Genomic DNA, 25,926 nt, shown 5'->3' with positions numbered 1-25,926 from the left:
CGCAAACCAACGTACGAGCCACAGCCCGGCTGATCAGGAACTGACTTTAGGTGCTTGTCCAGTGCCAGCTTGAAGACTGCCAGGGGTCTGTTGGTAATCCCCCTTATGTGTGCTGGGAGGCAGTTGAACAGTCTCGGGCCCCTGACACTTATTGTATGGTCTCTTAACGTGCTAGTGACACCCCTGCTTTTCATTGGGGGGATGGTGCATCGTCTGCCAAGTCTTTTGCTTTCGTAGTGAGTGATTTTCGTGTGCAGAAGGTCAAATATAATTTTAACACTTCTCTGTACACTGCTGAGTTATTGTCCTTCCTAACCATGAATTGTGGCACATAACAGGAAAAACTTCCTTCAGAGCTATGAATGTTTACTGTTAAATGCTGACCTGTTTCGTAAGGTTTGTATTTTTTTTTTTTTAAGTTTTCTAGTTTTCCTTGCGAGTGTGTGTTGGTTGGGTCCCCGCCCTGTGAGACTGTAATTACTGGACACCAGTTAGCTACGCATGCAATGTACTCGACTTACGCAAACTCCACTACAAGTTCTTTGTAGAGCGCCGACTTAACATGGTATGCATGCCGTCATAAAACATTCCCTGCTGCATAAAGTGAACTTATACTTGAGTGTTGTACTTTATTGCCTTCATTGTCTCAACTTGCTAAACAATGTACTAGCGTCACCCCATTCTTCAACAAGACGCTTTATACAGCAAGTAGTGTGGGAGGGGTAAATATTCTTTACTATGAACATTGTGAAGAAAGGACACGTACTGTATGTAACACTTGGGACATTTTATTTAGAAAACGTTTCACCCGCTAGGGGCTTTTTCAAGACAGTTACAGAGAATGAGAAACAAAGATAATAGATGGATAGAGGTCGGGTGAGGTGAGGCAAGGTAAGGTCCAGTTAGATCTACCTGGGAGACATATACCTCGGTAAGGTTCTTAGTCAGATGATGACCCGCCTTTGGAGATTTTGGTCATCTGACCGAGGCCTTCCGCAGGCTTACCGGTCCACCCCTTTAAAAATTATGGTCATTTATAACCATTGTTAGTGACATATACCTCTCAGTGTGTATAACCTTGTAAAAAAATACTGAATACAGAAATGCAGTGGCGTATTGTATCATGCGCCATTACATTTCACCAACAATTTGTATACAAGTAAGACATAGTAATGAAGCTGGAAGCTCCTCTGTATCTTTTACAAGGGTACAAAATAATTTGCATATGAAATCTGATCATTCTATCTTGTTGGGAGAAGGAAGAAATGGCGAAGAAAAATTGCAAAATTAAAGTCCAGAATAAATTAAAATAGTTATAGCAGCAGGTCGACAGCAATAATAGGGAGCAGGGAAATCCGACGCACCAGCCACGGTAATCCCTACTCGACACGAAGACGATAAAGATTTAGACGGGTTACGACTCAGGTTAATTCATTACCTTCACTCACGATGATGCCGCTAGTCAGTTGAGATGCTTTCTTACAGGATGGTAGGTCACGGTGTTTCGATCTAGCACTCTTCTCACACACACACACATACACATCTACACTTACAGATCAAGAACGCGCGTGTGATTTGCAACTAATGAGGAAGACAAGCGCAGAGAACAGGGAGAGACTAACGACTTGGTCAAGCTATAAACGTGGTGAGGAAAGTGGCTATTAAAATTCACTTCTGTTGAGTGCAAAGTAATGAAAATATATGGAATGAGAAAGCCGGACACTAAGTACAAACTGGAGGGAGAGGCGCTGAAGACATCATTGATGAATCAGTTTGTACTGCAAGCATCTCTAGCACAATCAGTAAATGCACACATCAACCGTTTAATTGCAGCAGCATATGCAAAAGTAGGTGACCTATGAAATACTTTAGTTAACCTTAACAAAGAAAAATTTAGGTCAATACCAACCTACCTGGAGGGTATTCCGGGGAACAACGCCCCTGCGGCCCTGTTCGTGACCAGGCCTCCCGGTGGATCAGGACCTGATCAGCTAGGCTGCTACTGGTGGTTGCACATAGTCCAACGACCATACCACTTATTTTCTGCCCATCTTGGGCTACATGATGCCAACAAAAGTCCCACATCTTTTCAAGCATATTACGAGAGGAGATAAGATCCTGAGGTTTATGACGAGGTTGGATCTAAAACTGAAAAAGATCGACTACGAAGACACACTTATGGAACTCACAAGTAACAACTCTAAGAGAAAGGAGAATCAAGTAGTGCTTGATGATGGCATATTTATTTCTATTTTTTAAGAGAACTAAATCTACATATTTTAGCTAAAAATTGAAGTATGTCGGAAAATGCCACCAACTACTACGAAACGTTGAAACAACTAATAAATCAATATCACTTGATCGCCGGAGCCCTCACCGTCACCACCAGTGATCACCAGCGTGACTAAAGTCACAATGACCTCCATCTGAATCTTCACTCTCTCCGTCAACATCAACCCCATCTTCATTAAAACCACCATCCCTTTCCCCCGCCACCATCCTCTGCCTTATCACCATCATTACTGCTCTCATTACCACCAATATAACAAAATTGTAGATAGTGAATTTTTCTCACTGCAACACCACAACTGATAGTCATTGTCACTGTCACTTCTTCTGTTGACAACAATATCATTACGTCGTTGATTTTCTGATTAATTATGATTTAAATCTGCTAATCGGCATTTTTTTCTGTATTATTCGGAAAAATAATTCAGTGCATGTCTAGCCCAGGTCACCAGCGCCAGCCAGCTGGTGGCGTGATATGTGAGCTTACCGTGACCAAAGAAAAAAGAAAATCGAAATGGAAAAAATCCACAAAAGCACGACGATGGTAGATTACCATCTCACCGAGTAATGCTCATGAGTGTGAACTTTCAACTTCCTAGTAATATAAGGCATAAATTGAGGTTATCTGTGGAGCAATATATCGTCTTGGAGATAAGCTCGTTTCAGAGAGGCAGTTGTTTTTGGGATGACACTACAGAGTGAACTGCCGTGAGCGTTGATGACAACACACAGCTACAGAGTAAGTTTTTACTGTGACAAAGATTTGCTTTGTGTAGCGCTTTATCAAGTTATTCTGCGCTGTATAACCCTTGCGGTTTAGCGCTACTTTTGATTTTAATAATTATCACGTTATTGACTTGATAAAAGCAAAAACACGTACAAAACTGGACTTCCAGTACAGGTACAGCCATAACAGTTGCTTTGGTATTATGTTGACATAGATAATAGTCAACTATGTATCTAAATGTTTCAGCCGGAAGCAAGTAGTTCTGGAGATGATGTTCTTTTATTATTAAACAAAATTTAATACATCTGCAGTGTGTTGCTACCAATATATCCTTGTTGTATGAGTAAAAGGCTGAGACATAATACCAGTAATATAATACATATTTTGGAAATGAATAAAGTTCTTTTTTACTTTATGTACATATTTACAAGATGTGAATATTTAAAATATACAAACAGGGAGGAGAATGGATAAAGTGTTGCCAGAAAAACCAATGACAGTTCCTCCTTATGCTAAATATTGTGTCTGGCACCCAGAATCCAGTCTTACCATATATAAGACAATCGAGTACAAATATACGAGTGTGTGTGTGTGTGTGTGTGTGTGTGTGTGTGTGTGTGTGTGTGTGTGTATCTTTCTTTCAACACACCGGCCGTATCCCACCTAGGCGGGGTGGCCCAAAAGGAAAAACAAAAGTTTCTCCTTTTACATTTAGTAATATATACAGGTAATATATACAGGAGAAGGGGTTACTAGCCCCTTGCTCCCGGCATTTTAGTCGCCTCTTACAACACGCATGGCTTACGGAGGAAGAATTCTGTTCCACTTCCCCATGGAGGTAAGAGGAAATAAACAAGAACAAGAACTAGAAAGAAAATAGAAGAAAACCCAAAGGGGTGTGTATATATATGCTTGGACATTTTTAAATAATTTTAAAATCCTAGGCATTTCACCAATGGCCCTCTCAATTGAATTTGCAAGTGCTACCACCCCTGCCCCAGAGAGATGTACCCCATCCCTTCCATACTTATCATGTTTGCCATAAAAGTTGTCCCAGTTGTCATTGAATGGGATTGCAAGTTCCTTGCAGTATCTGTCTAGCCAGCAATTTACACCAATTGCCCTAGACAACCATCCATTGCCCACTCCCCTTCTAGGCAAGATGCTACATATGAATCTATAGCTGACCTGTACTTATCTAGCCACTCTTCTTTCCTATATATATATATATATATATATATATATATATATATACATATATATATATATACATATATATATATATATACATATATATATATACATATATACATTATATATATATATACATATATATATATACACATATATACATATATACATTATATATATATATATACATATATACATATACATTTTATATATATATATATATATATACACATACATATATATATATACATATATACATATATATATATATATATATATATATATATATATATATATATATATATATATATATATATATATATATATATAAATGTATATGCAATAAGATCACAGTAAACAGGTGATTTTAAAATATGCAAAACAACCACTGTGAAAGAGTAATGAAATTCCAAGCAATTTCAATAAAATTTTAATTTCAATAAAACAATAAAACGTCTACTGAAAGGCAATTAGAATTAATTAAACAATTTACTTCCACTAATCCATCTTTACCTTACATGTATGGACTAATAAAAACACACAAACCAGGTAATCCAATCAGACCAATTATAAGCTCGATAGGATCAGTTTCGTATAAATTATCCAAATGGCTTGTTGACATTTTGAGCCCTATTGTTGGTAAAATTTCTAACTTTAATGTTAAAAACAAATTAGATTTAGTTGATAAATTAAGCTCCTTGACTGACTTAAATAATTTTAACATGGTTAGTTTTGATGTTACTTCCTTGTTTACGAAAGTTCCTGTTGATAATTTATTAAGTTTCTTATTCTTAAGAACTCGTTATTTATGATTTACCGTTGCCAGTTCCTACCATCATTAAACTTATTAAACTTTGCATTGTTGATGCAAAATTTGTATTTAATGATAAGTTTTACACTCAGAAATTTGGTATGGCAATGGAAAATCCTCTTTCACCTGTTCTTAGTAATCTATACATGGAATTTTTTGAAACAAGATTGCTTAACATAGTCCTCCCTAATAGAGCAAAATGATTCAGATATGTTGATGATATTTTATGTCTTATGCCCAAGAATGTAGAAATACTCCATTTCCTTGGCAAATTAAATAGCTTAGCCCATTCTATAAACTATACTGTTGAGTTTGAGGAAAATAACTCAATACATAAAAATATGTTGGTTCTCCCTTACCATGAAAACTTGGTTGATATGCCTTCTCTTCTTAAGACTTTTAATATTAAAGTTGTATTTAAAAATCTTGATACAGTAAAAAAAAACTTTTGATAAAGAATTCCCCTCAAAATGCTGACGGATGTGTCTATAAGATTCCTTGTAAAATTTGCGATAAAGTTTATTACGGTCAAACTGGTAAAAGTCTCGAACTTAGATTAAAACAACATAAATATAGCATTAGAACTGGACAAGATTCCAATGCTCTATTTATTCATGGGAGAGATTTTAACCATCCAAGTGATTTTCAAAAAGTTGAGAAAGTTGTATCAAGCAAGTCCATGGTCGACAGGAATATAATTGAATCTTGTTTCATAAAAAGCAGTCTTGAAAATAATATGAATATTTCCTTTGGTTTATATAAATTAGATTCATTTATAATTAATAAAATTTGGGAAGAGTTTAATAATACATTGGACAAATAATAAACCTTATTTCTTGGGTAGAATATTTTGTTAGTGGGATGTCGTGAGGACCTGTCTAGTTGGGCCAGTGGACCTACTGCAGTGTTCCTCTTTTCTTATGAGTCCGGTATTGTCGCACGTCAGGTGTTTCTTTGTTGTGGGAGTTGAGTGTGAGGTGTAGTCTAAGCCCTTTAATTGCCTTCCTTTGATGTTTTACTTTAATAGTTCCTTGACAATGTGAGTAGTCACGAAAGCGCTTGAAATTTCACTACTCTTTCACAGTGGTTGTTTTGCATATATATATATATATATATATATATATATATATATATATATATATATATATATATATATATATATATATATATATATATATATATATTGTTGTTGTGGTTCAAACAAGCTTCATTACTGCAGTAATTTTAAACAGATTTCACCAGACAGTGCATATCTTTTAAGTGGGACTCTGATAGAAAAATATTCTTCCCCCCCCCCCCCCATCCACAATTGTACTAACTGGATAATATTGCCGTATGTATTATTCATAGGTGAAGCCGCATCAAGAGCATGTAGTGAAGGTAAAGAGCTTTCTGCCGCCTCACGCTGCGGAGCCGGAAATCCACGTGTTGGAGCTGAGTGAGGAACTCCTGAGGTACGCCCCAAGCCTCTCCAACCTCCTTGCTTCCGACAACGAGTTCTCTGATTCCCAAGGCACAAACTCCAGACTCAACCACTTTGATGCCTTCAGAAGACGGGAAAACTTCCAACTGTGGGAAGATGGCTTTCCACGAACTCTAGAAGGTGACGATGAGGAAAGAGGTGTGTAGAGAGTGAAATGTTATGTTTCTTTTCCAGCACACTTCTGGAAAGACAGCAATTGAATGAATGATAATGAATGTGTTTTCATCCTCGGGTTACCCTGCCTTCAAGAGAGACAGCCCTGAGTTATATACACAAGTTGAATGTTCCTTTAACCCTTAGGCTGTCCAAATGTAGATCTACGTTCTCTTGCGTAGTGCTCCGAACGTAGATCTACGTTTTATTTTACATGCCTTCAAATGTAAAATAAAACGTAGATCTACGTTCGAAGCACTACGTAAGTGAACGTAAATCTACAATCGGAGCACTACGTGAGTGAATGTAGATCTACGTTGTGGATAACAACACTCGGTCAAAAAACTATGGACCATACAGGCTATGGTTATTTCCTGATGACTGTTTATATTTTCCTATGTGTAGCAGTGTCAGAGATGCAGACACACACAGAGTGCCACCATTAACTTGTAAATTTCCCAGTTTGTTTATACCGTCAAATTGTAGATGAAATAAGTATTGTCGACAAGTATGAAGACAAAACCAGATTACATAACCAGCTTTTATTGCGACGTTTCATTCTGCGTTGAGCTTTATCAAATTACGACTTGTAAAAGCTCTACACAGTATAAACGTCTTTTAAAAATTACTTCTCAGGGTACCAGTATTTTTTTATTTATTAATAATTTCCACTATCTATATTTATAGATGGGGTAGTAAGAGAAGTAAATGCGAGGGTCTTGGCAAGAGGCGTGGAGTTAAAAGATAAAGAATCACTCATAAAGTGAGAGTTGTCACAGTTGCTCTTTGCTGATGACACTGTGCTCTTGGGAGATTCTGAAGAGAAGTTGCAGAGATTGGTGGATGAATTTGGTAGGGTATGCAAAAGAAGAAAATTAAAAGTGAATACAGGAAAGAGTAAGGTTATGAGGATAACAAACAGATTAGGTGATGAAAGACTGGATATCAGATTGGAGGGAGAGAGTATGGAGGAGGTGAATGTATTCAGATATTTGGGAGTGGACGCATCGGCGGATGGTCTATGAAAGATGAGGTGAATCATAGAATTGATGAGGGGAAAAGGGTGAGTGGTGCACTTAGGAGTCTGTGGAGACAAAGAACTTTGTCCTTGGAGGCAAAGAGAGGAATGTATGAGAGTATAGTTTTACCAACGCTCTTATATGGGTGTGAAGCATGGGTGATGAATGTTGCAGCAAGGAGAAGGCTGGAGGCAGTGGAGATGTCATGTCTGAGGGCAATGTGTGGTGTGAATATAATGCAGAGAATTCGTAGTTTGGAAGTTAGGAGGAGGTGCGGGATTACCAAAACTGTTGTCCACAGGGCTGAGGAAGGGTTGTTGAGGTGGTTCGGACATGTAGAGAGAATGGAGCGAAACAGAATGACTTCAAGAGTGTATCAGTCTGTAGTGGAAGGAAGGCGGGGTAGGGGTCGGCCTAGGAAAGGTTAGAGGGAGGGGGTAAAGGAGGTTTTGTGTGCGAGGGGCTTGGACTTCCAGCAGGCATGCGTGAGCGTGTTTGATAGGAGTGAATGGAGACAAATGGTTTTTAATACTTGACGTGCTGTTGGAGTGTGAGCAAAGTAACATTTATGAAGGGGTTCAGGGAAACCGGCAGGCCGGACTTGAGTCCTGGAGATGGGAAGTACAGTGCCTGCACTCTGAAGGAGGGGTGTTAATGTTGCAGTTTAAAAACTGTAGTGTAAAGCACCCTTCTGGCAAGACAGTGATGGAGTGAATGATGGTGAAAGTCTTTCTTTTTCGGGCCACCCTGCCTTGGTGGGAATAGGCCAGTGTGATAATAATAAAATAATAATAATAATTTCCACTAATGTTTTTTAAAGCTATTTTATTTTGTGGTCATTGCATATGCAAAACAATTGAAGACCCAGATAATTACAAAGCTTTATAATTATCCTAAATCTGGAGACTGTTATGTAAAGGATATATATTGTAATGCATACATATGTAATGGCAGTCTGATGATGCAATAGCACTTGACGATATGTCGTAAAATCATGGTTACACAAGATCATACGAATGCAGCCGAAATTATTAAAATTTATATTCAGAGTTGACCTTTAGTGACAAGCTCATTATGTTGGACACTTAACATTACTATTTATAACTATTTCAAGGCACGCAGGTCTGTAATATGCGAACATACTTCTCGGATTATACTCTGGAAGCACTGTGAACTGAGGTGAAGTGTTTCTAAGAGCAGCAATCATATTTTCCTGTTTTATAAGATAACTTAGGTGTAATTGGTGAAATATTTACCACTAAATGTAATATTTCTTATTTGTTCAATACTCGGCAGGACGCTTCACCAGCATCTACGAACATATTCAACGTCTTCGTGAGAAAACCTAATGTTATGAAGATATTTAACATTTAATATTCAATATTTAGCAAAAAAAAGTCTCAAAGCCACTCGGTGGATTCATCAAACTACTCTGTGACATCATAAAGCCCCTGAAAAGAACTCAAATGAAGGGATCCACACCCTCCACTCCTTTATTTAGACTAACTCTATGAAGGACCCCAATGGAAATAAGTCACTCTGTCTGACTTTTTTGGGTTATCCTAGGTTCTCTACACATATGCTGCTATGTATGATAATTCTATGTAACTATATTTGTGTATACCTGAATAAACTTACTTACTTACTTATAACTTGACGAGACTGCACGGTCAAGACTGTCATTTCTTCCCTACAAAAGCGAACTGCTACTACCCTTAATGTTCTTAGGAAAAACTTAACGAGTCTGCTGTATCTATCTATAACTATTTATATGAAGAATACTAAGGTGTTCTAGTGCAAGCTTGTCATCAAGGACATTCCTAAGATATTTACAAAAATATAGATTGCAGGGCCGTCTCAGTTAGAATAAAAATTACCCTAGGTTGCAAGGATCAAAAGAGACATTCGAAAATTAGTATCATAATTTTGAACATAAAGCCAACACGCTTCGCTAGTATTGATTAAAATATCAACACCAACTGTGAATTAAATCTGCAGTAAATTAGCGTTAAACGTTTTGTAACTCCCTAGACGTAGGTCAGCTGATGGAAATAAAAAATAGTTATCAGTTAATCTACCTTGTGGGCCTACATCTCTTATATCTATCAGCTAATCTACCTTGTGGGACCACATTTAAGATATCAATAAGTCAATTTACCTAGTGGGCCAACATCTACGATATCTAGTGGGTCCAAACTAACTAAACATTACTAATGAATATTTGTGTTTACAGTCGTTGCTTCCCTGGACCTTAGAGGGAATAATTGGTGGATTTTTCCGGAGTGTGTCGTTCGATCATATTTTTTAGGCAAATTTCTTTTGTCTTATTTTCGCCATTTCTGGTGCTATTTAAACCGATGGTAAGGTGATATGCAGAATTTTAAACATTCTTTTATCTAATTTGTGAATGGTGTAAATTGTTTTTGTAGTTTTCAGATGTTAATATATTTGTGTACACTTTTTTTCAGTTACATATCAGATTTTAGTGAATATTTTAATTCTTCAAAGTATAAAAAGGCACAATACCATGACTACTTAAGGTCCAAGTCTGATTGAAACGTCGTCTTAAGCTTCATTCTCCAATGTGAGGGTTATTTGTGTATTTTTAACTCTTTGGTCATCTCCTGCAGGTCGCGCCTCTGGTGAAAGCGTGGGAACAGACGTAGCTGATGAAGGTGGTGGAAGGTATGAAGTTGGACGGTGGGTGGAGGGTGCTGAGCTGTGGGAAGCCAGCCGCGGAGACGCGCTGGTCCAGCCAAGACGGCGGGAGAGTTTTGTTCGCAAAGGAGAGAGGAGAGGTGAAGAGAGGAGGAAAGTGCACCAAGACCATATGAGAGCAACGGAACGTGATCCGCGTACATACGGAGTCGTAGGTGACAGGAACGTAAACAAACAAGATGGAATAGTGAATAACACGCGTCAGTGGGCCGTGAATGACGGATGGGACGGGGAAATAAATTCTGGCTTTGACGAAGATCCGAATGATGAAAATTACAGGAGAGCAAACGTCAGAGGAACGAATTACAGACAGGGCGAAGGAATGAGTAATGAAGAAAGCGAGGAAATAAACGACAGATGGCATGAGTTGGTGGTGGATCCGCCACACAGAGGAATGATGCGAAGAAGACACGGAGAAATAGTTGACAAAAGGGATAGAAAACTGAGCGACACGCAAGATGGGGGGACAAGTGACGGTCGTGCCGGGGGCACGAGTGACGGGCATGACGAATTAACGAGTGACGAACGTGAAGGAGGGACAAGTGACGGACAAGATGAAGGAACGAGCGACGGGCAGAATAATAATGGCAAGGAGAATGCAAGGAGGAAGACGGTAGCTCGGAGGAAAGGGCGGGTGGAGGCTAGACGCGACGGACACAGCGACAGTAGAGGGGACAGTCAACACGACAGGCACAACCAGCTTCCTAGGACTCACGCAGAGCCCAGGAGCCACGCACAACCCTCCAAAACCAAAGCCCCAAACAGAACCCTCGCCCAGCCTTCTAAGACCCACACCCTACCCAGAACCCACGTCCGAAACAAGGGTAGAACTAAGGGAAAGGGAGGAGAAGGGAAAGGGAAGAGAGGAACCAAAGGAGGATTAGGAGGAGAAGAGGGAGAAGGAGAAATTGTGGGCGAGAGAACGGATGAGCCACAAAGCAATGGAAAGGCGGTGGAGAAACATAAGGGAATGAAAGAGGGGCATATAAGAGAGCGTGAAGAAGCGGAGGAGGAGGAGGAGGGAAGAGAGATGATACAAATAAAAGAAGAATTAATAGTGAATCAGAAAAGAGGCGAGAGAAGATTACGAGGGAGAGGAGGAAAAGATGAGGCAAAGGAAGAAAATGAGGATACTGAAGGAAATAAGGAAAACCAAATAAAAGGACATGAAGAAGAAAGCGGGAGACTTAGCCATGGAACAAGACAAGAACTTGGAGGAGCAGAAGGTGAAGAAAGATATGAAGAGCAGGGAAACAAGGAAGAGGCAAACAACAAAGAAAGACGGAGAAGAAGACAGAGAGGAAAAACCCAATATCGACAAGATAAAGATAGTGACAAACAGACAGAGTCTGAGAATGATAGGAGAGTTGAAGGAGGCAATAGCAGATTGACAGAAGTCAGAGATGCTGGTGATATTGTTGGAGCTGTTGGTGTTGCTGGAAATGGTGGTGGAATTGTTGGTGATGCTGGAGTTGTTGGTGGTAATGCTGGAGTTGGTGGTAATGCTGGAATTGTTGGTGATGCTGAAGTTGCTGGAGGTGATGTTGGAGGTAATGCTGGAGTTGGTGGAGGTGATGTCGAAGGAAATGCTGGAGTTGGTGAAGATGATGCTGGAGGTGATGTTGAAGGAGTTGTTGGTGTTGAAAGAGGTGTTAGAGGTAATGCTGGAGTTGGTGGAGGTAATGTTGGAGGTAATGCTGGAGTTGAAGGTGATGCTGGAAGTGATATTGAAGGAAATGCTGGAGGTGATGTTGGAGGTAATGTTGGAAGTGACGTTGGAGATAATGCTGGTAGTGATGTTGGAGGTAATGCTGGAAGTGATGTTAGAGGTAATGCTGGAAGTGATGCTGGAGGTAATGCTGGAAGTGATGCTGGAGGTAATGCTGGAAGTAATGCTGGAGGTAATGCTGGAAGTAATGCTGGAGGTAATGCTGGAAGTGATGTTGGAGTTGGAGGAGGTGATGCTGGAGGTGATGCTGGTGTTGGTGGAGGTAATGTTGGAGGTAATGCTGGAAGTGATTTTGGAGGTAATGTTGGCGGCAACGCTGGAGCAGGAGGAGGTGATGATGGAGGTGATGTTGGAGGTATTATTGGAGGTGTTAAAGGTGTTGTTGGAGGTGATGCTGGAGTTGCTGGAGGTTATGTTGGAGGTGGTATTGGAGGTAATGTTGAAGGTGACACTGGAGGTAATGTTGAAAGTGGTACTGGAGGTAATGTTGAAGGTGGCACTGGAGGTAATGTTGAAGGTGGTACTGGAGGTAATGTTGGAGGTAATGCTGAAATTGGTACTGGAGGTAATGTTGGGAGTAATGTTGAAGGTGGCACTGGAGGTAATTTTGAAGGTGGTATTGGAGGTAATGCTGTAGGTAATGTTGAAGGTGGTACTGGAGGTAATGTTGAAGGTAATGTTGAAAGTGGTACTGGAGGTAATGTTAAAGGTGGTACTAGAGGTAATTTTGAAGGTGGTATTGGAGGTAATGTTGGAGGTAATGCTGAAATTGGTACTGGAGGTAATGTTGGGAGTAATGTTGAAGGTGGCACTGGAGGTAATTTTGAAGGTGGTATTGGAGGTAATGCTGTAGGTAATGTTGAAGGTGGTACTGGAGGTAATGTTGAAGGTAATGTTGAAAGTGGTACTGGAGGTAATGTTGGAGGTAATGTTAAAGGTGGTACTAGAGGTAATTTTGAAGGTGGTATTGGAGGTAATGTTGGAGGTAATGCTGAAATTGGTACTGGAGGTAATGTTGGGAGTAATGTTGAAGGTGGCACTGGAGGTAATTTTGAAGGTGGTATTGGAGGTAATGCTGTAGGTAATGTTGAAAGTGGTACTGGAGGTAATGTTGAAAGTGGTACTGGAGGTAATGTTGGAGGTAATGTTAAAGGTGGTACTAGAGGTAATTTTGAAGGTGGTATTGGAGGTAATGTTGAAGGTGGTTCTGGAGGTAATGTTGAAGGTGGTACTGGAGGTAATGTTGATGGTGGTACTTTAGGTAATGTTCACGGTGGTACTGGAGGTAATGTTCAAGGTGGCACTGGAGGAAATATTCAAGGTGATACTGGAGGTAATGTTCAAGGTGGTACTGGAGGTAATGTTCAAGGTGGTACTGGAGGTAATGTTCAAGGTGGTACTGGAGGTAATGTTCAAGGTGGTACTGGAGGTAATGTTGGAGATAATTCCGGTGTTGCTGGAGCATTTGTTGGAGGTGATGAAAGAATTTCTAGAATTAATATTAATGGTGACACTGAAGTTGATGGGGGTGATGTTGGAGTTGATGGGGGTAATGTTGGAGTTCATGGGGATGATGTTGGAATTCATGCGGATGATATTGGAGGGGATGTTGGAGTTGCAGGAAAAGTTGGAAATGATGGAGGTAATGGTGGTGATGATGTTGGAGTTGACAGAGGTAATGTTGGAGGTGATGCAGTAGATGATGTTGAAGATGGTGTTGATAGAGGTGATGCTGGAGAAAATGGAGGTGGTGTCGGAAGTAATGCTGGAGGTAGTGTTAGAGGTAAGAGAGGTGATGTTGGCAATGATGCTGGAATAGGAGATGCTCCAGTTGACAGAGATGCTGAAAGTGATGTTGGAGGTGATGATGGAGGAGATGGAGGGAATACTGGAGTTAATGTAGGGGATTTTAATGTAGATGGGCCTAGAGATGGCGTTGGAGATGTTGCTGGAGTTGATGTTGGAGGTAATGAGGGAGCTGATGTCGTAAGTGCTGTTGGAGATGATGGTGGAGGTGGTGAACGCACTGGAAAGGGGAGTGCAAAGCACAAGGCTCAACAGGGTGGAAAGAGCAGAAGCAGAGAACACTCTATAAAACGCATACGAGGCGAACAAACGTATAGAACAGCACTAGTTCCCGAAGTAGCAAGAGCAGCAGCAGCAGCAGCAGCAGCAGCAGCAGCAGCAGCAGCAGCAGCAGCAGCAGCTACTTCTGATAAGAGTTACTCGCTACGGAGACAAAAGAGTGACAGTCAGATCCTAAGAGGGAGTTTTGGAGGACGGAACCGTGGACGCGCAAGGACTATGAGTGATGGACTTGTTGACAGACGAATCACGGCACAAGACAACGAGCGTGCCAAGGCACGAAATGATGGTCGGGCAAAGAAAGTGATCGACAGCCGAACAGCCGAACGACATGAAGGCCAGACACGACAGCTGAAAGATTATCGGTTGGGAGACACGAAGAGCGACAAAGGACAACGGAAGGATGGGCAAACAAGAGAAGATGGTGGAACAAACAAAGGAAATAATGGTCGATTGGGAAGAAGAGATAATCGAGCAGGAGGAACAAAAATTAATCAAGCAAGAGAAAGAGAAGATGGTCGATTGAGAGACGAAGGGGAAGGTAAAATAATGAAACAGAAGGATGATCGGAGACGAGAACTGAAAGATAATCCGAGTGCAGAGCTGAGGGATGATCAAACAATAGAAGGACAGTTTTTGGACTTGAAAGATGGCAGAACAAAAGATGAGAGGGACCAAGAACTAGAATGGAAGAATGATCTGAATGTTGAACAGACGGATGGACAAATCACAGAACGGATGGAAGGTCAGTTTTTCGAGAGAAAGACCGGGAAACCTAAAGAAGGTGTCAGAGAACTGGAACGGAAGGATGGTCACAAACTAGATCGAACGAACAACGGAAAAAGAGAAAATTATAAAAACATCGAAAAAGGAGAAGGTTTTCGGACTCTGGAAGAAAAAGATGGCCGAGCGCAAGTACGGGAGGAGGATGGCCGAAGGAGAAGAACAAATGGTCAAATAGAAGAGGATAATCGAATGAAGGAAAAGGCCCATGGAATGAAAAAACGAGAAACCAAAGAGAAAGAAAGATTAAGCGATCGCGGAACAGAAATAAGCAGCAACAACAAAACAACACGGAAATACAATAACCGAAGTGAACTGGAGTACACTGGATCAAACTACAATAAAATTGAGGGAGATAATTACGAACCCGATGAACAAACTGATTACGAAAGTGAGGCAAGAAGTTACGAGTCGGATGTGGAGATCCAAGGACGGAGTGTTGCAGGGGATGATGAAGCGAACGTCAGGCGCACTAAAAACTACGAAAGATTGGTCGAGGGACTCTCTGAACCAGAAGAAATGCATAAAACTGGAAGAAATGACGGTGGTAGAAGGAAACTGAGCTATGGCCGAGCAGTCAGACATGACAAAACATTACTGAATAATCATAGGATGGAAGAAACTAATAATCGAACAGGGCAACAAAAGTATTGGCGAAGAAGAGAGGATGGTGAAGCAGATGACCAGGATAATAGCCGAATAATACTAAAAATGGATGGGCGAAAGGGAGAGGATGGTGGAATAGATGACTGGAATAATGATCGACTAGAACAACGGTATAATAATAGAAGAGGGAACACGAGGTATGATCAGTCGAAAGAAAGGAATGATGGGAGGTTGAGAGGAGAGGACAGTCAAATGGAAGAATGGAATACTGGTCTAACAGGAGAAGGTGAAGACCGTCAAACAGAAGAACGAAAAAAAGAACGAATGCTTCAACAGAAGAGAAATCGAAGTGTAGAACAAATAGAAGGTCATATAATAGAACCGATGGATATCACAACCAAAGAAGAAAATCGAACACTACAACGTAAAGATCAAACACTAGAATGGAAGGAAAACGGAATAAGAGGAGAAAATAATATAATAGAACAAAAGAATGGAAGAAGAGAAATTAGAAGAAAGGGAGATAATAAAATAATACTAGGGAAGGAGAGCCGACCACTAGACCATCTGGAGAACAGATATAAAGAAAGAATAACAGAAGGAAAAGATGGTCGATCAGCAGAAGGAAAAGCGATCAGAATAAAGAAGGGAGAGAATGATCGAAAAGAAAACGGAGGAAACTTTAGAACAGGAAAAGAAGACGATGAAACTGCGCAAAAGAACGTAAACCGAGGGAAAGAACGGTATGTCAAGAAGAAAGACAGAACGAGAGATGACGAAACAGAAAGAAACGAAGTAAATGAAAAATCACTGAAATACAGAATGCAACGAGAATTAAGATACACGGAAGCAGACGAAGACGAACTAGGGGGAGGAAGATATGACGAAACAGGAGATAACTACGAAGTGGAAGACGGAAATTATTACAAAAGTGAGGAAATGTATTACGGATCGAGTGGAGAATCAGTTAATGAAACAAGCGAACGAGGAAGCAGAACACCGAGCAATCAAAACAATAAACAAACAAGCAAGAGAACATACGGACAAATGGGCAGGCAAAACAAGAGGCGAAAAGGTGAACAAAGGCACCAACAAATGGATAGATGGAACAGTGAAAATACAGGAGGAAGAAGTATAAGAGAGAGAGAGGGGAACGGTGAACTCACACATAGAAACGACAGGAGAGGAGGGGAGGAGTCAGGAAGCCGAGCAGAGACTGGCTACCTAGAGTCGATCCCACTCAGACAACGTTACACGCTCGACAGGTGAGGTTATACAACTACTGTTGCCTGTTTGTGTGTTGTGGTTTTAGTGCTTTGGTGTGGTTATGGTGATATTTTGTGATGAAGTCTTGTGGCAGTAAAAGTGGTGTTTTGCAGTTATGGTGTGGGTGTGTTTTTGTGGCAGTGTTGTGCTGTGAGAGTGGTGTCGTGGTAATTGTGTTTGTGTAGTTGTACGATTGTTTTGACATATTGTGCTGGTATTAGCTTGCTGTGGTGACAGTGTTGTGGTGATAGTCGTGTGTTGTGGTGGTGATAATAGTCGTGTGTTGTGGTGGTGATAACAGTCGTGTGTTGTGGTGGTGATAATGGTCGTGTGTTGTGGTGGTGATAATGGTCGTGTGTTGTGGTGGTGATAATAGTCGTGTGTTGTGGTGGTGATAGTAGTGTTTTGTGGTGGGCTGAAGTCACCCGTATACTGCAGTGAATAACCGAGGTAACTAGCATTCTGTAGTGATGGATATAAGAGTACTTTCGTCTCTGACGTGTGCTAAAAAAATACTCTGGTATTTTCGTGTATGCGAGCAAAGTACTCGTGATCACGTTATATGTGTATAATTCCACCATTGTGCTTCCATGAGAGAGTTTAGAGGCGAGTGTAGGTCAGCGTAAATTAACTAGCTCGAATTTAAAATTATAGAGTTGCCAAGGCAAACAAAAAGACTTTTGTTTGCTGTGCTTTGTGATTTGCGAATAATTTTGTGGACGAGAGACAAGACAACGTTTTGCTCTAAGTTGAGCTTCATTGGCTTGGAAAATATGTTCCCTTAGATAAAAAATTGTCTAAATTTAGGCTTGATCTACATACCTGTTTTGTTCACATATTGCACCTGTCAATGTTACGACCTCTCCTACCATGAAGGATTTTATTAGACTGGTTTATTTCACTGGATGCAGTGTTGCTTCTATTACCATCAGGACTTTTCAACATAAATATTTTACATAAACACTTTCCCAAACAATAAAAAAAATAAATGCGAGTACTTTATATATACCACTGAAGAGATCTTAAGTGGTAGGTCGAATTATACAAAACCACTTTCAATTTTATTTTCCCCAAGTGGATTTTCCTTCAAGGAGGTAAAGGGACACTTTAATGTTCCTGTTCCTTGTACCAAGGAACAGGAACGACCATACCCATTAATATTACTTTCCATATGGGACCGTTTTTTTTGCCACTGACCCATATTAATAATAATGTTTGTACATCCAGTGGGCTTTTCATAATCTTTTACTAATTTAGTCGCAAGTTTGCCTTGTAGATTAACTAGTAATTGTGTTTGTTGAGTAGTATTAGGCTGTTACTAACAAAGATCTAGTAAAATATGGCTCTCTTCCCTACCCGTTTCTGTGTGACTAGTTAATGGGCCAAGTCGGACTGAAATGTCATCCGAAGTTTTATTCTATGTACGTGTTAGTTGCGAATAAAAATATAATTATCAAAGTTATGTACGTGCGTTACTTACATACCAAAATCTTTGTTTACCCAAACTTTATTAAAAGTACGAGTTATGGAGAAAGACGCTATAACAAAAAGTTTATTGGAACAAAGTTTCGCTGCGAGTTTGACTTTACAGAGCTCGTTTAACAGAGCGCAAAACGTTGGAAATAAATGGTATATAATACCGACACAGTGGAATTGTAAACACTTAAATCACTCACAACGAAAGCAAAAGACTTGGCAGACGATGCAACATCCCCCCAATGAAAAGCAGGGGTGTCACTAGCACGTTAAGAGACCATACAATAAGTGTCAGGGGCCCGAGATTGTTCAACTGCCTCCCAGCATACATAAGGGGGATTACCAATAGACCCCTGGCTGTCTTCAAGCAGGCACTGGACAAGCACCTAAAGTCGGTACCTGGCCAGCCGGGCTGTGGCTCGTACGTTGGATTGCGTGCAGCCAGCAGTAACAGTCTGGTTGATCAGGCTCTGATCCACCAGGAGGCCTGGTCACAGACCGGGCCGCGGGGGCGTTGACCCCCGGAACTCTCTCCAGGTAAACTTGAGCAGTATAATGTGATCCCTTATTGACAACGTTTCGCCCACACAGTGGGCTTTATCAAGTCGAACAGATCTGTTTGTGACCTGATAAAGCCCACTGCGTGGGCGAAACGTTGTTAATAAAGATCACATTATACTGCTTAAGTGTTTATATTTCCAGAGCACAGAACGTTGTCCCCCAAAAAACTTCTTGTTCTTCGTGTATAATTTCTTCACTAATATCAACAATACGCCAATTGAATCGGAAAAATTTTGTTTGGATTTCCAATATCGAAGTATTCCTATGCTAAAATTTATGTATGTTAGTCATAACATTGCTCTGGATTAACCACACTGTGTTGGCGAGCAGCACTAGGTTGTGGTCACCCCGGAGGTTGACCCGCAGCATTAGTGACACCGGTGTAGAATACCGTGGCTCGACGCTGGAAAAGAAAAAGTGGCACCATGGCCTCATTCAACGTTCTGCCAGTGCTGATCGTTTGCTCTACGCTCCTCATCGGTGGTACTACGCTAGGATGGCGAAACGTAAGTCCTCTTAAAATCAGTCTTTCCATTTTTTAAGCTTATTGTAATTTTTACCTTGTGGCCTCTTGTGCATAAGAATTTTATAATATTTTAGAAATAAGATTTAAAAATGACGGGAGTCAAAATAATTTATATTTTTTTTTTCAAGTAGCAGTCCATAGGCTATTTTCTTATTTAGCTTCTTTGAGTGTAGTTTTTCAAGTAGCGGTATATAGATAAATCTCTTTAGCTGCTGAGACTGTGTGGAGAGGTGTTCCCCATGCCCCAAGTTTGAAGTCAATACTCTATTTTACTGCTATGCATTGCTTCTATACCGGGGCCACTAAGGTACGGTAGTCCCTGGACCCCGAGTGTTCCTAAAGTACTTGTGTTTTCTGCAACTCGCTCAGCCCCTTCAGGAGAGGAGGACCAGGACGATGACGGGGAGGATGATGAGGACAGTAAGGAGACCCTTGTAACTCTCCCCACAGTTCTGCTTGGTGGTGGCTAGTACCGCTTCTGCTTCTTCCCTTCTGTTTAAAGCAGTGGGGGTTGTCATGATGAAAGTGAAGGGCTCTTGATCTAAAGAACTACTACTACTACTCCCCTTACCTCAGCCTTGATTACTCCCATTCATCAAAGGCTATGTATGACCTTAGCGTTTTCAACTAGTTTGTTAATCGCCTTTCCAAGTATGAGGAAATGCTAAATCCATAGGCGTCGTACAGAGCCTGGGAATGGGCAGTAATCAGGATTGATCCGAGAAAAAGTAAGGTGGCTCTTATTCCTTGGATGAAGAGCCATTTAACACCAAGGCACCCCCTTGAAGGGTCACCTTCCCAAAGTCCTTTTCTCTCGCTCTTTGTACTTCCCTTATTTTCTTTCTTGCTGTGTTCATTTCGCTTTTATTCAGTTAACCTCTATAGTTCTGCCTTGTGTTCACCCTCTGTAATTTACCCAGAGTTTAGTATTTCTTCTGAGCGGGCTTTTTCTCTACCCTTCCCTTCCTTGCCCTAGTTGCTTCAGTTGCCCCACGCGTCTCACCCTGGACTGCATGCTGACAGCCGTCATCACGCACGGAATCACATTACCTATCTAATGTAGCCCACCACAAGGCTGTTACTCCCCCCCCCCCCATACACTGGTGGATTAAGAGCAGGCAAAGCTCTGGAACATCATATTGATGTGTACTGTATTGACATGTGTTTCAGAATTCATTCATGCTTATTATTGTTAAAAATTACGCATACTAAAATCCCACACAAATAACCCGCACATAGGAGAGGGGAGCTTACGACAACGTTTCGGTCCGGCTTGGACCATTTACAAAGTCACACTTTTTAACTTTGTAAATGGTCCAAGTCGGACCGGAACGTCGTCGTAAGCTCCCCTCTATGTGCGGGTTGTCTGTATTTTGCCTTTTTGTTTCATACTATAATTAGTTAGAAAATATTCATATATTTCCTTTCAATCCCTAGTTTTTGTATACCACATATAGCCTTGTGGGGCCTGGGGCAACTGCCCTAATTCTTTTAATCCTCCATTGCCTAACGCAGACTGGTAAGGGGGCACTTAATCCAAGGAACTGGACTGGTCCTCCCTTTACTTGGATCGAATTTGAATGCCTCCCATTTCATATGACCACCACGGGCTTAGTGCTTTCCTCTGGCTGCAATAAAATCATCAATCAGTTTTATTTCTTTGCAGGTAGTACATTGAGGTTATGTATTTACAATAAGTTACGGTGCAAAGAGAGCCTCTTATGCCTAGGCATTATGGGCAGACATTTAATGGCTTACTAACTACTAAATACGAAAGAATTTATCATAGTTTAAGTTATACAATAGTTTCAATAGTAAATATTTAAATTATATTATGGGAATATAACACTGTGACTTGCTGAAAGTTTACGGTATGAGAATGCTACAATTGGGTGTAGGGCAGTACTGTTTTGGGAAGGTATTTGTATTATGTAGTATTAGTCAGTGTATGAACTTGGGCGTCTGATGCATCCTATGAAAAGGATTAAACTTTTTTTTTGTGTGTGCTATTGGCTGTGTGGGTGTAAGTTTTGTGGTGTACTGTGCAACAGCATATTTTAGTCTGCTGTAGAATTTTAGTACTGACGTTTCTCCCCAAACGAAACATTCTATTGGTTTTAGGCTGTGTGAAACTTTGGGTACCCTGCCCCTCCCCCCCCCCCTTTAGTCACCAGTACCTAGTGATACTTAGTTACTCTTCTCTTTCTATACTTGCTACCACTTGATTACCTGTCGTATCAGTCATGCCTGAGGCTCTTAAAGTCTACTGGATGGTACTGTACGAAATGCTTTCTTACATTAGAGGTAGAAACACTTTGTTATTGTGTCAAGTAAGTGAGATGAAATTTACCATAGGTTCTCAATAAGCTAGCCAGGAAAACTTGGCAATATTTTAATGCGTCTTTTATATCGGAATCATTTTTGCTGTTCTCAAGTTGGCTGATGTTTACGCTGTTTATTTCGACTTTTTTGTATATCTATTTTAAGAGAATACAATTCCTCTGCTCCTTCATGCAATAACCAAAGTGATGTCCTCTTTCTTTCTCGCCGATTTTATTGTTAAATATAAAATTTCCTTAGGAACCCTCTCGCTTTTTTTTTTTTTTTTGTATTTGCCTCTTCCTTGCTGCTCTCCCCAAGTTCCTACTTTTCTGGAATCTCCCCTGATTTCTCGTCGATGACTGTAAACATTCTGTTTAGTTCTTCTCTTCCTTTCATTCTTTCTCAGTTTCCCCTTCCTTACTGATGTCTCTAGCAACTTCTCTTGTGCCTTCTTAGTTTTTTTTTTTTTTTTTCTCTCTTTCATTGATCGGTTCTCACTTCTTTCCATTCTCATATACACGAGACGATCAGAAAGTAATTAGACCACAGAGTCACTGGCCCTTAGAGGCTCTTATTCATTTTTTTTTTTCTGTCGGATTATGGAAAAAATCCAAATCCACTCTTACTGGTTCATCCTCTTGTGTGTGTCCTTACTGCTACCATCAGGTTTTTTTTTTCGGTGTTACCAGTTCTCTTCAGTTAATTTCTTTGTGAAAATCTCCAGTGATAAGTATCATTTTCTTTGCTTTAATTACTGTTTTTTGCTGCTTCCTCCGCTGAGCTGTATAGTCCTTGTGGCTTAGCGCTTCTTTTTGATTATAATAATAATAATAATAATAATGCTGCTTCCTCCAAGATGTGTTCTCATTCTCTTCCGTATTCTTTTGTTCTGCGGAGGGTTATATAATTCCTTATTTCTTTGTTTCCATTGTCCTTGCTGCAAAATTCCCTAAATTTTCCTTACATAGGTCATTTGTCTCTCCAACAGCATGTTAGTGGCGCTGTGCTTAACATTATTTTACTCGTAAACCACACATTGTACACTACGCAACGAAAATAGTATATTTGATTAGTACCCCGTTTCCCACCCGTCTGTCTTCCCTTACTCAAGGTTATTCCTTGGGAAATAAATTTTTCTTATAAGGAGGTTCATCTCTGCTATATCTTAAATATCTGGTTATGATTCCGTGTGTGCGAGAATGTATGTTACCAGAACTTCATCTATATATTGAACCTGTCTCCATGTTACTCTTCCTGCCCCTTGCCCTTGTATGACAACTAAAAACTATCACATTTGTCAAGAAGCTTTTGTATGTTAGAACTGCCACTATAATAACCACGGCATCGTCACTGTCACGAGAGCGTAGTCCATGTGCTGGTGCAATCAATATTGATAAAGCGTGCCACAACAGCAGCAGCGGAAAGTCTTCCAACTTGCTTGTTCCGCAAACTGTTGGCTCTCGCTTGTGCTTCCCTCTAGTAACGTGTCATCCTGCATGCGCTCTCATAAAGTATTCATCATTCTTATGCATGTACCTCTGCCAAGGGCGGTTCCTTCTAAACAAGGCTGGAAAACCTCCCCTTTCTCTTCCTTCCCTCCAGATAGCCACCCCATAGTCCGCTAAACCATCAATCCCCTTGTATAGAAATTCTGGCACCGCCTCTGGCATCATTTTACTTGATTAGATTGTCAATTTTTTACGAAGGTAAATAAACCATAGATATACTGTCGTGCAGGTTAATATTGCCTTCGTTAAAATAAATGAAATTGCATACGGTTAATTTTATTTTAATTGCTGCAAAGGTAATCACTTTAAAGGAAAGATTTCAGGAAGTTTGCACTGGCTAATAAATTCAAAATTATTACAAATCTCGTTGGTGTTTCCTGACCGAATTTTGAACAACTGGAAAGTTGCATGTACTGTTACAATGATTTTTATTAAATATGCTATGTAAGCTAATTTTTTTCAATGTTAATAATTTTAAGTGACAATGGTAAAACTAATAAGCTCTAGTAAGAAATAACTGGCTCTCGTACTTTAAGCTTAAACTGTCATTTTGCTCAAACCTGTGTTTATATGCTTGTCTTTCGTTGATTTTGGCCAGCACTCTATTTTTCAATCGCAAACCTGAAAAACTAGATGTAGTATGTGAAAGCAATAGAGATGATCCTGAAAATTAACAAACCCCTGATGCACTATAAACCCTTGATGAAAACAACCCCTCCAGTCACACACCTTCTAAACACAAAGGCAACCGCTTCACGATCTTCTGAGCCTGTTGGGGTGTAACGCTTGCTCGCCTAGACATCATCTCTTGCTAAGGGCTAACATACAAAACTAGGAAGATTACGTCTAGTTGAGGGGGAGTTCCGGCACACATGCATTACCTTACCTCTACAACCACTTCCCCCCATTCCTTCTTCCTTTCTTTTTCCCGTTTTTGTCCCCCTCTCATACATATATAATATATGTAAGACAAGCCACTGGGGGTGGAAATCTTTAGCTAAAGATTTCCACCCCCTGTGACTTGTCTTGCATAGTTAAGATAGCCTGTCTGCGACTGTTTGCAATATATGTGTATATAAATACTGTTCCCTCACCTTTGTATATAAGTGTTACTTGTAAATATCCAGGTCGGACATAAACTTCGTTATGAGCTTCTCTCTCCTATGTGCGGGTTATTTGTGTGTTGTCCCAGTTAGATACTTGACTTTTTTGTTCTTCATGCACTCAAGCTTAAATAAAGCCATTCTGTGAGGGAGAAATCTGCAGACATCCGCCGTGGTACATCCAGCAAACTTGAGATGCACAAGGACGCATTTGGATAAAAAAAAATAGAAATGCGTGTTACTGCTTAGTTCCTGCATTGAGTTAATCAACATATCCTTTAATTTCTTTTGGCCCATTGGCTTCTTTACCATCTTAAGTACCAAGAAATTCCCTTGACTAATAAAAAGCAAAAGATAAAAGTATTGCTTATGTTTTGCTTTAAAATTAAACCGAAAACAAATCCTAATAAATTTTCTTACCGAAAAAAATATCGCCGATTAAGACTAATCTTTGTTTCTTTAATAACAAGCCATAAAAGCAGTCAAAGGTGCCTTAGTTTAGTTATATCGTTAGCTCGATGGTATGTTACGGTTTCGTTACTAAAGGCAATTTCGTTAAAACCAGCTTCATCTTTTGTGTCGTAGATCTTCTGGTTCTGTGCTTTTTTAATGCTGTTGCTGCAGCTGCTGCTCTTTCCTTCCTCGGGAAAAAATACCTTGACACGAAGTTGTCATAAACAGAGATATCGTTGGTTCCCTGGGAGGAACTCTGGGAATGCGGCAGTCGTTGACTGCAGCGCCGATGTAGTGGTCAGGTTGCTGGTGGTCCTAAGGTTGGGGAGCTCCAGATCGCAGCAGACAGTGGTGTCTGGTTAGTGCTGCATCCATTAGCATGATGTAGTGGGTAAGGCGTTAGCCTATTATATTTTTTTTTTGGTCTGCTTTGTTAAGAGTTCGGATCTTGTCCGTTAAGCGAGTTGTTTGCTATCGTGTTAATATTTTTGAGTCGTCACACTTTAGCATATCACTGGAGGCACATACGAGCCTATAGCTATAAAAAAAACATAGGCAGGACTAGCAAACCTTAGAACAGCATTCAGAAACCTGAACACGATATTCTTCAGAACTTCACAACTCGAAATATTCGAGGCCACTAGTAGTCGTATGCGACCCCATGAGGTGCAGTCACCTGGTCACATTTGCGTAACCTCTGAAAGGTCTAAAAATCTGCAGCTAGACTAATTTCAGAACTAAGAATGCAGTATGAGAAGCTGAAGGAAATACTGAACAACCTTCATAAGAGGGACTAGAAAAGTCGGGATTACGAATTCCAAAATTTTAAAAACTGATGAAAAGGATTTGAGACAAGGGACCGCAGGTTGAAGCTGAACTACTGAAGACGACCATGAACAAGAGTTCTCTTGGGAACTACGCTACTCTTGGAAGTTTAAAGGTAAAAGATGGAAGAGAAAATAGTGGAGACAAATTTAATACACAGCTTTAAGAACAGAGAGATGTCCAACAAGCTAGACACCAGCAAAACCGATCAAACTGGGCTACGTACAGGGGCCAGGAGTTGAGATTTATCCCCATGAACACATCTCGATGTGTACAATTCTGCGAATACGAG

The 25,926-nt window shown here is 40.4% G+C and overlaps 1 protein-coding gene across 1 annotated transcript in view; it reads left to right on the top strand.

The window, feature by feature from the left end:
* LOC128694518 (uncharacterized) overlaps positions 1–25,926 on the top strand; it is a 112,058-nt gene that overhangs the window by 55,280 nt on the left and 30,852 nt on the right. Inside the window, exons 3-6 of the mRNA XM_070097840.1 lie at positions 6,369–6,639; positions 10,304–16,859; positions 19,228–19,403; positions 19,793–19,843. Of these exons, the coding sequence (XP_069953941.1) occupies positions 6,369–6,639; positions 10,304–16,859; positions 19,228–19,403; positions 19,793–19,843 (7,054 nt within the window). The remainder of the gene's footprint in view (positions 1–6,368; positions 6,640–10,303; positions 16,860–19,227; positions 19,404–19,792; positions 19,844–25,926) is intronic.

This window comes from Cherax quadricarinatus, chromosome 60 (assembly GCF_038502225.1).
Source record: "Cherax quadricarinatus isolate ZL_2023a chromosome 60, ASM3850222v1, whole genome shotgun sequence".
Taxonomy (NCBI): domain Eukaryota; kingdom Metazoa; phylum Arthropoda; class Malacostraca; order Decapoda; family Parastacidae; genus Cherax; species Cherax quadricarinatus.
This window is presented reverse-complemented; position numbering and strand designations above follow the sequence as displayed.